Below are 14794 nucleotides of genomic sequence, written 5' to 3'. Positions count from 1 at the left end.
AGAGTTTAGATGCCAGAACTTAGAAACAAAGATTCTGGGCCAAAGACATTTGATTTCTGGGGACATATGTTCAGAGAGTAAATTTAAAAGACCGGCTAATTCCCTTGGTAATTCACTAGGCATTGTTGTCTTCTATCTCAGCATCTAAAAAGCAGTGTGAGGCACAGAGATGCAGGCACCACGCATGGCGTGCTGTTCAGTTCACACCAGGACCTCTCTAGTTTTGTGTGCAACAGCCAGCTCTAGCATTCAGAAATGCCTTCTTCAGCTGCATTAAAAAAAGTCCCCCATTGTCAGCAGGCTGAACTTTAGTTAAATCAGTCTAAATTAGCCCATTTGTCACCAACTGTTGTAGAACATCTGTCACTTGGAAATAGAGATCCCTGTAGTTTCAGGTGGAAATATGCAGTTTTGGCTATCTGTTTTGCTCCTGTAATGTGCTGAATGCTGAATTTACAAAAACAGAAATAGCTTTGGCTTCAAAATGTGAGTTTCCTAGTGCCACAGTAACAGCAGAGTCTGGAAGAAGTTTCTGACAGATCTGGCCTAGGAGGACAAGGTCAGCAAAAAGCATCCTCAGGGAAAGGTGTTACACTGTGGATTTTATAACAACAAGTTTTACAAGCTTTCCATATGTTCCCCATTGTTTATTTTATAAACATCATGAACATTGACCATTATTAGCATTAATGTCTTATTAAAATTCCTTGTGAACTTGCTGCGAACAGATGGATAATGTTTCTCCTTTACACATGTATATGCCTAAGATTGCTAAGCATGGAGATTCTGAAATGAGCTTCCCTTTTTCAAGGAAATTTGACTTGATCTGAGGAATGTTTTTCGTGCATCTTTTTCCATTGCTGTCCACAGTCCTGCATAATTTGTTACAATATGTCAGTTGCTTTATGAAGAAGAATTTGAAAATACGAGATGTCCAAAATAGGTGTGTGTGGCCTGCTAAATTCTGCAGACTGACAGAAACCCACTTCTGCTTTTCTGTAGTAAGGATCCGAAAGTCTAGTGTAATGCTGCAGCTGTGTGGCCGTTTGACATAAATATTACAGTATTTTAAAAATATCATGTGGCAGTCCTCTCTCATGGACTAGGTCAGATGTCAACTTGGAGCTGACCATTCTGGGCTTTCTTTGCAGTCAGAAGAGAAAAATAAGAATCTCCACGGAATGAGTCATCAAACTGACCTCATGGTGCTCTTCCAATGAGATGAATCATCCCTTGGATATGCCATTTATTCTCTGCTGCCCATAGAGGATTCACAGGGGGCCTCGCTCTGAACCAGATGTCCCACTTTTCACATGCCTTGTTCAGAGCAGATTAATCCCACTAACTGTGTACAGCATTGATACAGATGGGTGTAGCATAAGGGAAGAACTTGGAGTTAGATAAAAATGCCAGCAATGAATGTTATGGAGAGTGAAAAAGAAATAAAATTGGCTTCAGGTGCACTCACCTGGAACACACACACTCACACACATACACACACACAGTCTTGGTGAGTCTCAGTAGAAAATACTTTCTTATTAATGAGGATTACTGTGACCAGAACATCTCATCTTATGGCCTAACTAATAAAGAAGTACAGGCGTTGAAATCCCTGCTACAAATTTGTGCCTGGAGGTATTTAGGAGATTACTGAGCAGATTACCCCTAAAAATTTGGGTCAATTGCTCAGCACGTGAATAAATTACCTCGTCAAGGTACTTGTGCCAGGATAATCTGTGAAATAAAGTGTATTACTGTTGTCACACCACTAATTTATAGCACCTGATTTAAGTGCTACAGGCACTCTTGGTATGGTGCTTCTTCAGTTATTTAAGGGATAAAGAGAGAAAAATGTCCACTTCCTTCTTTTTATTACATTGCTTGATTTTTTTAGATTTGAATTTGTGCTTAAAGTATGGATTGTTTTCAAGGATTTTGGATAGGTCTGTCTTTGTGGTTTGACATCTATTTACTTCCACAGCTTAGATACCTGTGACACTGCCCCTTGGCTTTCCATTCATCTCTCTTTCATTTCCTCCCAAACCACCTGTTCAGCGTAAGGTTTACAGATGTTGATCCCCATGTTTAAGGAAAATGGAAGCCCTAGAGATATCCCTGTTGGGCTGTTGGTGTTTTTTTAGACTGCACCAAAGCCACAATTTCCTCCTCTGACTCTCTTCTCCATGCACTGTAAACTTTGCCTACCTCTTACTGAGTTTTCAGAGTATTTCATGCAGTCTCCCTTGACAACACTGAAAAAGGTACCTACAGGTGAATAATATTTCCATATTCAAAAATTAATTTGGTATCTAAAGAGTAAGATACAGAAGGTGGTGGAAGTGTCCCAGTATACAAGTTCGTAGGTTATACACATGGTGTAATGAAGTGCCCCATGGCTGGTTACTGAGCAGATTATGACACTCCATCATTTGGTCATTTTGGCCCATTTTACTAAAGAACTAATGGACTTAATGGACTCTGAAACCAGGTCCCCATCAGAGTCTATGAATCAGTCTCTTGTGTGCCTATGGGAGAGCAGTGGGAGGAGGGTGGTTTTTATCATGGGGCCCCCTGGCCATATTACTTCACATGGAATCATAGAATCAGTAAGGTTGGAAAAGACCTCCAAGATCATTTGAGTCCAGCCTTTGGATGAACACCACCACGCCAGCTAAACCATAGCCCCAACTGCCATGTCCAGTCATTTCTTAAACACTTCCAGGGATGGTACCTTCACCCTGGGCAGCCTGTTCCAATGGTTAACCACTCTTTCAATCAAAAAATTCTTCCTGATGTCCAGCATGCACATGAACAAGGGGGAATGGCTTTGAACTGAAAGAGATCGGTTTAGACTGGGTATCAGGGAGAAACGTAGTGTGAGAGTGGTGAGGCACTGGCACAGGTTGCCCAGAGAAGCTGTGGATGCCCCACTCCTGGCAGTGTTCGAGGCCAGGCTAGATGGAGCTTTGAGCAACCTGGTCTAGTGGGAGGTGTCCCTGCCCATGGCAGGAGGTTGAAACCAGATGATCTTTAAGATCCATTCCAAGCCAAACCATTCTATGGTTCTGTGGATTGTGAGATTATGCAGTTTACCTGCTTTGCCTGTTGCTAAGCATCTTCAGCCCTTACTTTGAAACAGGAAGTGAAGCTAGATTCAACTTTGAGCTGATTCAGTAGGCCTGTCCATTTAGGAAGAATCAAAGGTTTGGGGAGAAGGCTGTGTGTCATGTACCCCTTTTTTGGACTCTCACAATTGTCACCTTGAGTTTTCCTTTCCTTTCTACTAAAGGACTCCAGTAGTATATTAGATTACCTCAAATATTTTTATCAAATAGCTGGTAGGTATCTGATGTGAATTACACGTCAATCCAAAAAAGAAAAAAATAAATAATTCTGAAGGGAAAAGCATTCTCAATAGACTGAATAAAATTCTCCTCATTTCATGTCTCTTCATTTTCATTCTCTAATCTCCCTGGATATGATTTAATCTGTTTTAACATTATCAATGCCTTCACAGATAGAATCTGCAAATTTTTTTATGTTAAAAAAGTAAGAAAAATGTTAAAAATCCCTTCTGAGCTCTCTTAAAAAAATATTGGCATCAGTTTTGTTTTTCTCTTTGAAGGTTCACTTCAGAAGTTGCTCTCTTGCTTTAGAAAAGATATAATTTACATTGATATAATGATGATTGCTAAAATCACTGTCTCATCTGGTTTCCTTTAAATTCCATACTTCAGTACTTTCTCCCAAAAATCCTTCCACTTTTTAGTATTCTCATAGTACCAAAAATGAAGCCAGTTTCATTACAGATATTAAAAGCATGCTGGTTAAATGCTTAGCAGTCAGACTTTTAATACACAATCATGCTTTCCAGAGCAGTCTTTCAATTGCTCCACATTAAGAACAACTTCTGAAAGGATTTTCCTGCTTTTTAATTGTCCAGTCTTACAGTCTTTCTTTCATTTGCCACTGACTAATTCAAAAATATAAGCTTTCTTTATGTGCAATTTTTAGGCCATCATTAAGCTCTTTGTGAAAGAGATTGAGTCATATAATGTGTTTTTACAGTGCAGCCCAGTTCTCAGTTGGTGTCATAGAATGCCACTATAATACAAACATTAATCATCCAAGTCATTAGTTGCCACTATTACTTTCTACCGTGATGCATTTCTAAAAAAGAAAAAAAAAAAGTACAAAATAACCTCTGCAATCCATCCAGTTCCTTTTGTTAGCTCATTTAGTCAGTGTGCTCTTGGCTTGTTTCTATACTGATAATTTACTATAAAGCTCAGCTGGATCTCTTTATTCTTTTTTCAGTTGTCCTTCTATCTATGAGATTTTCTATCTCATATACACATGCTCCTAAAAGCATTTCTATACAGGATGCTGTGGCAGTGGCAGAGAATAGAGATGAAAGACTTCATTTTTTATTTTACCTTGCATTCTTGTAGTTCCTCTCTTTCTTTTGGCAGTATAACCCTTTGTGGTTGCAATTTGTCGTATTTCACATAGCTTATTCTTCTGTGCTTCATTTTCTTTGAATTTCTGCATTCATTCCATTGTCTGTAGCTTTCACTCCACCTAAAGTCAATACAAATCTTGGTATCGATTTAAGCATGGACAGAATTTCAACAGGAGCTCCTCTGTTATTTTTAAGAGGGTGTGTGTGGTTTTTTTTTTAATGTAGTCCATTAAATATGCATGGTATTTTGCAGAAAAATAAAAGCACTGCCTTCCAAGAAATTTCAGTCTATTTTGACAACTCATGCCACTTGCCTGGAATCTGCATTTCTCCTAGATGATGACACAAGGTTCAAGGCAAAGAAGCATGTGCTTTAATCATGCGGAAATCTGTGCTTGGTTTTGACTTGCCTTGCTGAGTAGAGACAGGGGTAAGGGCTTGATGCATCACAGAACTGAGTTGTAAATGTTCTATGGAAACAAAGAATGAGGGAAGAGTCACATTAGGCAAGGAAGGAAAGGTGGTTTCACCCAAAAGGATGAGTTGGCTGTGCATACCATGTGGTCTTCACATCTAAAGCTGTTCAGACTGCTTACAAATGATTGAATAAACCTTACAAATATGAGTAATCCTATGCAACTACGAGTGATTGAAATACTTGCTCCCTTCAGTGTGCGCTAATCATGCTTCATGTCAAATCACTGAATTTGTCATAAATGGTGTCATTTATGATGACAGAGATGTTATGGGGCAAGAAAAGAGTTTTGGAAAGGGATAGACTATGTGGGAGAAAAAGATGGACACACACAGAAGGAACAAAAACACAGAAGGAAGAAGTCATGGCAAGCAAGAGAGCATAAGGTATGCCAACAGATGGAGAAGTAAATTTCATACCTGAAGTATATGAGACAATTTTTTGTTTCGATTGCCAGTAGGCTGTTGAAACCTCCTCATCCACATCTTTATCCTTTTTTTTCAGCAAAAGAAACTATATTATGCCCCCAAAAATATAGCCCTCCTGATCTCCTAGGAATATTTTAATCTGCAAAATTCCTGCATAATTATTACTTCACTTAATGGGACCTGCGATGTCTTAATGTCATTTATGATGTTCCTACATTGCAGAGTTCCCTGGGAGTTCTCTTCGGACAGATTTACCAAAAACGGTGGTTCCCACTTTTGCTGTTTTTAAATCTGAGAACTTAAAAGAAAGCTGTGCCTAACAATAAATAAAAGAAGGACTAGCTAATTAACTGCAATACTTTGGGAATAGTTTATAATCTTGTCAAGCTGACAAAGAAAGCAGCATTCCCTTCACCTTCCTTTGAATTGGTGGGGGGCAGATGAAGTTTTTCTAGGTTTTTTTCCTGGTTGTCAACAAAAGATCCATGAAGTCCATTCTGTAATGTAAGATGGTGGCGTTGAAAGAGCAGGTACTGTACATTTGTACTTGCCCTCTTGTGTTGTGCTGGTCTAATGTCAGGCACCTGTTTGTTGAGAAATGACATGAAGGTGAAGTGGTCTTGTTGAGTCCGAGTAATTTATCATATGGCACAGTGCCAGCTCCTGCAGTTACACCAAGCTGTCAGTTTCTCTGTTGTAAATTAAACCACGGTTTCATAACCTAAAAGATTTCCAAAGCTTAAATTGCGGACAGACTTTCTAGCAATACCTTGCAGAGAAAACTGGGCTCTCTTTAATTAAATTGTACTTTTTCTTCATTTCAAAGTTTAACAGGGAGCATTCTATTTCTAGAACTATCAATTGTTGATATATATACCTCATACAAGTTACTGCACAGGTTTCAGTATGAATCCTGTAAATTGGGCACTTTTAGTATCCCCATACTGCTCCCTTTTTCGCTGTTCCCCACTGAGTTCCTTAACTAAAAGAAGGAGAAAGGAAAACAATGGCTGCTGACACAGGGGTTTGATATTCTTAGAAGACCAGGGGTTATAGTAAGTGCTGTGGTAGAATGTTGGGTTTTTGGTTTTTTTTTAAATTTGTCTATGTGGATTGTATTAGGAAGAAGTATTTCGTTCTGCATCACCCACGTGTAGACTAGTGACATTCACTCAGCCTCTTAATAGCCCATACAAGCCAGTCTGAGTCAGATGGAACAGGAAGAGGGACCAAGCATGAACCCAGACACACACCCTGCTGGTCTCAAATTTTGCTGTAGGCCTAGTCAAAGGGAAATGTAGAAGTAATTTATAGAGAGGACATTCTTTCTAGTATTCAGGTAGGTGAGACAGGGTAGGAGGAAAACATCCTTCTTCCTCTGCTAAGTCTTGTAATTGCTGTCTGCACTGCTGAGACCTCTGTACTAGGATGAGAGCAGAAGAGGTGAGACTGCTAGTAAAGGATGACCCCCCCTGACTCTGTCTGCAGGATTAAATTAAGCTGAGCTAGGGCAGGCTGGCCCATACTGTTCAGCTGTTAGAAAGTTGCTGCTCTGGGTCAGCTAGTGTTTTCCCCCAAAATGTGATACAGTTTAGAGTTTGATGCAGGCCAGGTAGTTTCCCAGAAAAGCATCTTTTTGGGAAGAGAGAAGCGCTGTTGCTGCAGGGACACTCAGCATGCTGTGCCTGTTGGTCTCAGGGAACAAGAATGGTCCCTGGTTGGTTTTGATTGCTAGGACAGATGTAGTTATTGGTAGAAGGGCAGGCTGAGGAATGGCATCCTTGCAAGCTGACCACCCACACAGCAAAATTATTTGGGAGATAAATCACTGCAGATTCTCTCAGTCTGTCCAAAGAGGTGGAATTTGGGGATATAATAGTGAAGTCCTATGGTTTTCACCTTTATCATGCTATGTCTTAACACCATGTTTTAAGGAACCTACAGGCATCTGGGCAGCATGCAAACGAAATTTCTCTGATGGGGTTGCAGATAATTGTGAATTTTAAAAAGTTTTTTTTAAAAAACACAGCCAAACACAAAACCCCAACAAAGCCAAAATCAAAGTGGAGTGGCAGACGAGGTATTTTGCACAGCTGTCAAAACCTGTATCTTCATTATACAAGTCTATAATGGCCTTTGCTTCTGTATCCAGCTGTGGTATGATTTACTTCAGGACCCATCCCTTGCATTATCTGCAGTCTTCCCCAGGGTGATATTTCCAACTCCAGTGTTTTCCTCCCCTAGTCAAAGGCAATCACATCTGTTTCTCCATCTGTGGCATGTGAATTGAGTAACAGGGAGAGGCTGCAGGTTTTCAACTCTAAAAGTGAGAAAGACAAATTCTTTTTTGAAAGTAAGCAGTACCATATTGGAATTAAGTACCAATATTGCCGGATGGAATGTGCCTGGGCTCATCTGGCCTTGCTGCTTGACCAGAGGCAGCAGCTGTGGTGGTTTCACCTCAGAGACACCTTTGGCTGGCTGGATGCTGCAGCTGGGTGCCTGGGACAAGTCCAGGCATGCAGGAACTCAGGTTTACCTCTGGCAGAAAGGATTCAAGGCAAGGTGAAGGAAAAAGGAGTTGGGTTCTGCTGGAGGGTTTCGATCCAGAGCTTTATTCCTGGCACACAGGCCTCTGAATCCACCAACAGCTCCAACAGAACAGCAGAACTGTGTGGTTGCTGTGTCCTTTAACCCCAGGGAGAGGGGGAGGGAAGGGGTAGGGATCCCACCAACCAGGTAAGGGGGGGGAAGTCTCAGAGGACAAGTGACACCTGGATGGCCCAATGTCCCCAGGGCTGAGAGGCATCTTTTGAACTCTGCCAATCACTTGACACCCTTGCTGGAATGCCAAGATTGACGGACAGCAGTCAGCAGGGGGAAAGGGAGGGGAAGGGAGAGGGTATTGGCGCACCTGGGGAAAGAACCACGATGACTGAAACAGGTATTACATCACACTGCAACAGTACCATAACCAAAAGAATGAGTGCTTGGCTCAAATTAATTAAAATAATACATGTTTCATTACTCTGCAATCTGTCTACCATTTCTCATACCCATGTCACATGTCATTTACCTATCCACAGTTTTAGCCTTGGACTTAAGGCTAAGTTCTGTTCAGCTCATTACCAAATGCCTTTCAGGACTGTTGCCAAAAATATTCTCTTCCCTATCCAAAATTGACCTGGAGACTCTTAATTCATTCACTACAGCATCTAGCCTTGACTACTGTAATTCCTTGGTTTGCTGGGCTTGGAGCCAAATCGATTGGCAGACTGCAGCTTAGTCAGAATTCAGCAACAGGGCTTCTGACCCAAACCACGCCAACTCTATATCGTCCCTGTGCTGCGACTCTATATTTGAAAAGCGTGTTATACATTTACTGTAACAGTTTCCTTTACACTGTAATTTTATGGGTTGAATTTTTCTTTTACCCTTCATGTCAACTGTCACACTCTTACAGAATTTTTCTGTGCTAAATTGCCATATATTCTACTCTGACACTTGCAGTAATTTAGTGCAAAGCCCTTTTCATCCTGCTTCCTTAATTGGTGGAATTTGGAGTAAAATTCTACATGAAATCCGATTATTTTATCTGCCATCCAAGACTTTTGTTTTTGTTCTAACACATTTTTTGTTTCTATTTTGTTTCTTTTTCTATTATAAATTATGCATATCATAATATATAGTATAAAATAATATGCATGGCAGTTTATAATGTAATAAGCAAAGGAAAAATTGAGTACTTCTTAACTCCTGAACCCAGAGATAAGTTTCAGCCTTCACTCAATCGTGTATTTAAAATGGACTGCTTGATAAATGTAATGCAGGGTAAAAGTTTTCTCTCTACCTCTTAATCTGCAGATGAGGTTACACTTTGGTTCTTATTTATTTCTGTTTTTCTTTGGTAGTACAATTTTCAAATATCCTGTATCAAATATTTCTTGCGCGGGAGATATTCTAGTTTTCCATTTCATACAATCTTCTATGCAACTTCTGCAGGCATTGCAGCAGGGATTTTTGCTGTTTTTCCTGGTTTTTCTGGTTGCTTTTACATTTATACTTGATAGCAATACTTCTTCCAGGTAGCATTATTTATGGCAGAAGAAACCAAGTCTTAAACTTCCTATTCATATACTTACTATGAGCTGGAACCTCTAATAAAGTGTATTGCACTTGCATATCATTCTAGGCTTAGTTATTTGGGTCTTTCTAACTATTTCTAACACAGCAGAAAAACAATTAGATAATAACCCTTTGTCTGCAACATGCTGCGTAAATTAGCAGCCACAGAATAAGTCATTAGGAAAGATGCAATTACTTACGTCCTGTAAGCTATATTGATGGGAAAAACATAACATGCTATGGACCCTTCCAGAACAATGTGGTTTTTTAAATCCTAATTTAGTAAGGAAATAGCTTTGCATATGGTCAATGAAAATTTGATATAGCGTAGAACTCACTAACAGATGTTTGACAATGAATATTTCATGTTACTTAATAATTCTACTTACCAGTCACAGTTGGCACTACAGTGCATTCTGGAGTTCAAGGTGCCTTGGAGAGATAGATATGAACTGTTATATAGTTTTGGAAATTTCTTCCTGGAGATCAGAAATAATCTGAAAACCATGGCCAGCAGTGAGACTCAGATTATGAAGATATCAGCCCAAAACTTGACCTCTCTTTGGCCAAGTTTTATCCAGACACAAACAAAAAATGGGTTAACTGGGGAGTTTCTCAGCTAATATAAACCTTTCATGGCTTCTCCTTAGGGGTGAATCTACCATCCCTATGGGCTGTGTGCTGCTGGATCACTTACCCATACAAATTTGATCCTGATCAGGAGTAGGTACATCATGTCTTGTCTTCCAATTTCACAGAGCACAAGCATTATGCCAGCTTTAGGCTTCCAGGGTACCTATGGCAAAACAAATGAGTCTTGGTGCAACAAGAACAAACATGGCAGAGCAGGTTTACATTGAATTGCCATTTCATAGCACATGGATGCAGGATTTTGATGCAGTACAAAAAGATGTAGAGGCACTTCCCTGTACTGTCAAACCATGGCCTTGGCTGCTGTTTAGCTCTAATGTAATTCTTGGAGACCTTTTATGGTGGAATTTGCAAAGCTTCATGGCCTAGATCGCTGTGAATATTGAAATTGCTGTACATACATTGACACTTTGTTTGAATAGAGCACTGGTATGTTGGTCCTTGATACATACTCATTTAGTATTGTCCTCTGCATTTTCCTTTTTATTATCCCTTGCTACCTGTTTCATAAAGTTTCTTTAAATGGCTTGATTTTTAGCATGTTGTACTCATACAATCCTACCTCCTGTCACTTTTTTCATTCCAAAAAGTCAGGTAAGTGAAGAAAATCCTTTAAGTATTCACTTTGCCTCCTGCAGTTATACATGAAGAAGATATGGCATCTTTCTAGCATGTGTTTCCATTGAGGAAAGTTTCTGAAATTATCAGATAATGACTTTTGATAAATCCTAGCACCTGTTCACATAATGGAAATTAAACACTATAAAGTTCAAATGTTTTTCAAAATTCAGACGATCTTATTAATACTTATTAGTGGAAAATGGCAAACCAGCTTTACCTCATATCTTTGTGAATCTTTTCTACTTGAATTTCCACTTGCAAACTGAAAACAGATTGTTAATTAAGCAAAATTTTCTGAGCACCTGGGTCATCAACAGAATGACAGTAATTAAATTCTAGCCTCAATTTCTATACACATAATAACCAAGTGCTTTACCATTTTCATTCTTTTCAAATTAATTGAAAAAATATACACAGCCTTACTTCCTTGATACATCCACTCTTTAGTCTAAGCAAGTTCTAATGGGCTGAAATTATCACACCTACCTTTAAAATTTGAATGGATTACAAATGGATAAGATCATCACCGTAGGTCTGGAAGACTTTCTTTATTGTAAACTACCTATATGTATTCGTTTTAAAAGAAAATGAACTACAATTATCTTCTATGACTTCAGAAGGTAATTAATCATCCCTGAAAGAAAAACTTCTATTCAAAATGATGTAATTTTCTGGACTCTGAAGGCAGCCTTCAAAAGTGGTAAAAAAAACAGAGAATAGAAGAAATGTGCTCAAATGAGATAGATTAACTTTTTGTTCTAGAGGTGCAAGATACTGCTTCAGTAGGTGAGCTCGCCATTTTAGGAAGGATAGGTTGCTATGTATGATAAGATTCTCTACATCTCTGACTTAAGGAAAGAGTGAGAGATGCTCCAGAGCAGCAAGATAAGGGACCCTGGCAGAGGGTGGTATAGCACTCCTGCCACCACTTTTCAGTGAGAGGAGTAAGAAGTGCTGCAAGCTGCAACTTGATAAAGGAAGGACATTGTTTCCACCCAGGAATCTAAAGAGATAGATAGCAAAGAACTTTGTCAAAGAGTTGAAGCATTTTTCAGTTTGACTTCATAGGTTGGCACAGCTGCTCATTCATGAGCACAGCCAAGGTTGTTTGTAAAAAATCTGGATTTATTGGTGTTTTCTTCAGTTAATTGTGCTGGGATCAAGGCGACTTACATTTCAGCCAAATCATTTTTAGGCAAGTCACTGTTGTGGATGTACAATTTTACTTGCAACTGAAGTGAAGAGAAAGAAAAGAGTGTTGAGAGAAAAGCTTTCTCAACTGAGATGAACAAGTAGCTAAAAACTTGAGGATCTTAATTATCCTAGAAAACTGATCGAAATATTGGCGTTTGGCTTCAGAACAAATTCATTAGATTTGAATGAGGGAAGCCCATTTCACATCTGTTCTTCACCTTTTATGAAAGAAAAAAGTGTCTGTTCATGTAAGTAACCATACATAGACCATGGAGACGGCTCTGATCTACCACAGGTGAGCCCTTTGATATTGAGTGGAGTAGAAGCAGCAGCTGCAGCCACAGAGTGCAGGGTTGATGTACCTGCAGGTAGAAGGTTTAGCTTTCTCCCGGTGGGAGGTTCAGCCCTTCCTACCTGCTGACAAGTTCCCATTATCAATCATCAGATAGTCACCCTTCAAAGCAGAGCCTGCCTGCCCTCCACGCTTCTCCCCATGCAGCCCGCTCGTCTGTATGCTGCTGTACGCCACTGCAGCAGGAAAACACGTGTCAGGTGGATGTCTCGAGGGTCATTTCTGTGGTCACACACCTATTGCCACACACTGTGTGTGTGCCAGCGCAGGGAGTGGTAGCAGACATCACGGGGAAGCAGCTGCATGCCTGGTTCTTGGTGCATAGTTAAGAGTTGTGTAGACTAAAGTTATGGAGACAGACTTGAAGGGAGACATCTCCAACATTGATACAATGTAAGTACGAAAGACACATCATTGGATGGATATTGATGATGTTGTTTCAGTAATGACATCATCCATAGACTCCTAGTGTCTTTGCTTTGCTTCTCTATAGTGATCACAACATAAATTGCTTGTCTTGTTTGACTTCCTTGTTCACCAAAGTTGAGCAGATTGTCGCCGTTTTCAACGCTTCTACCAGACAAAAAGCTTGGGACCATTTCTCGAAAGCCCAGCGAAAGAACATAGACATTTGGCGAAAGCATTCTGAGGTTGGTGATTTTATTTTTACTTTCTATCCATCATCTCACAGCTGGATTGACACAGAACGAGTGTGATTGTAGCTGGACATAGTGTATTTGGCAATATTTACAGCTACCATTTTAGCTGTTAATCAACTGGCCGTTTGCAGTCTCGTCTACAGTATGAATTGCTCCCATTGCTCTCATTATGGTAATAGCCATTAAGTAACATGAAGACAGGGAGCAATGTGTTTTTATTTTTCATGCAAAATTTGGGAAATCATTAGAAGATTATGTTTACTATCTAAAATAATGAACTGACGTAGTGAAATTAGGAACAAAATTAGGAACAATATTTTCAAATAATGAATTTAGGAGTCATCGTGATCGGTTTTTAAAAGAAGAATTCTGTGGCAAAGATTTTTTTTTTTCACTGTGCCATCTTATGGTCATTATAAGATGACTTTGAGTGAAAATAAAATAAAAAATTTCTTTCCTAAATAATGACTTAAGAGTATTAAGTCCATAACTGTTACCTATTCCTTCCCATTTGTTCTATGTTTATCTTTAAAAAAGTAGATACATCTCTTGTGTTGATTCTAAGTATTATGCTTGCAAAGAAACCAGTATAAATGTAATCATACAACCACACGGAGTTAGCAGTGTGGGGCCATGCATGTGTGACTGTCATAAGCATGAGCAGAGGAAACGGGATTCTAACTCCCTTTGCTGTGAGTGGCAGCAAAGGAAGTGCTAGACCTCATCCTGTGTTTTGGTCATCCAGCTTTCGATTTTAATTCAGTATATACGCTATGAGCCTGTATTTTAAAAAGTAAGTACCGCTGTCTTTGTTTTCTTTCTTTCTTTCTTCTTCCTTTTTTTTTAAATTTTAATATGAGCAATTTACATACACTTGGTTTACTGCCATGTGGTACAGTGTGTTGATTGTTACTATCACAGTCCTCTAAACGATTTCTCTCTGTCTCAGAATAAAAACTTTAGAAGGTAAGGTGCACTTATTTAATTATTTTGTAGTACACTTGTAAAATAAGTGTTGTACACTTAGTTTGAGAAACACTGAAGTACTGTGATATAAATCATTTGGATAACATTTTAAGTGTCCATTAACTAATGCTAAATTACAGCTGAATACCAATGGCACTAAATGTAACATCTACATGAATACCAAATGAATACTTTATTATCAGTGCTATTATGGTGAATACAAAACTACTTCAATAATGGGACACTTAAAATAAAATGTTAGCATAATTTATTAGTACAAACTCTATTTTGCATTTTGTTCACAAATATTTCATATACATAGTGGATAATGTCTTTGTTCAATCGAAAGTTGGGAACTTGGGGATTGATCTTCGCCTTATATTTTAGAGAAATATAAAAATATTATTTACTAGTAGATTATTTTAATTGTATTAAGATCATCCCTTCTTAAACTAACTTTCTGTAAAGGGATGTGGTGTGTCATTCATTTGCTGGTTTCTAAATATTTAATAAACTGAAATGTGTAAGAGTTGGACTTTCCAGAAATGTTAATTCTCTACTAATTTTTTTTTCAAAAATTACTGCCTTTTGATTTTAAGAAGACAACAGCTAAAACAATTCAAAATTTTATATAGCATCTAGTTAAATCAATATATTTAGGAAATGCCTAGTTTTCAGATATGAAATGTGATGGAAATAAACCAAATGGTATATTTTATTTAAATTGTATCTTCTAACCATGATATTATCTGCTGATTTGCTTGATTACTTGATCACCTTCCAGTTTTTTCCTGAATTTAGAAAAGCTTTGCTAGAAACCCAAGGCAAAGAAAAGACTCATACACATAGACATTCTCCGTA

General features: G+C 38.8%; 1 protein-coding gene across 9 annotated transcripts in view; it reads left to right on the top strand.

The window, feature by feature from the left end:
* Nucleotides 1–14794, top strand: part of ENOX1 (ecto-NOX disulfide-thiol exchanger 1) — a 362160-nt gene that overhangs the window by 280364 nt on the left and 67002 nt on the right. For all 9 annotated transcript variants that reach the window (XM_030971239.1, XM_030971057.1, XM_030971146.1 and 6 more), the window contains one exon: nucleotides 12852–12958. In XM_030971239.1, coding sequence (XP_030827099.1) covers nucleotides 12852–12958 — 107 coding nt within the window. The remainder of the gene's footprint in view (nucleotides 1–12851; nucleotides 12959–14794) is intronic.

The sequence above is a fragment of the Camarhynchus parvulus genome, chromosome 1 (assembly GCF_901933205.1).
Source record: "Camarhynchus parvulus chromosome 1, STF_HiC, whole genome shotgun sequence".
Taxonomy (NCBI): domain Eukaryota; kingdom Metazoa; phylum Chordata; class Aves; order Passeriformes; family Thraupidae; genus Camarhynchus; species Camarhynchus parvulus.
This window is presented reverse-complemented; position numbering and strand designations above follow the sequence as displayed.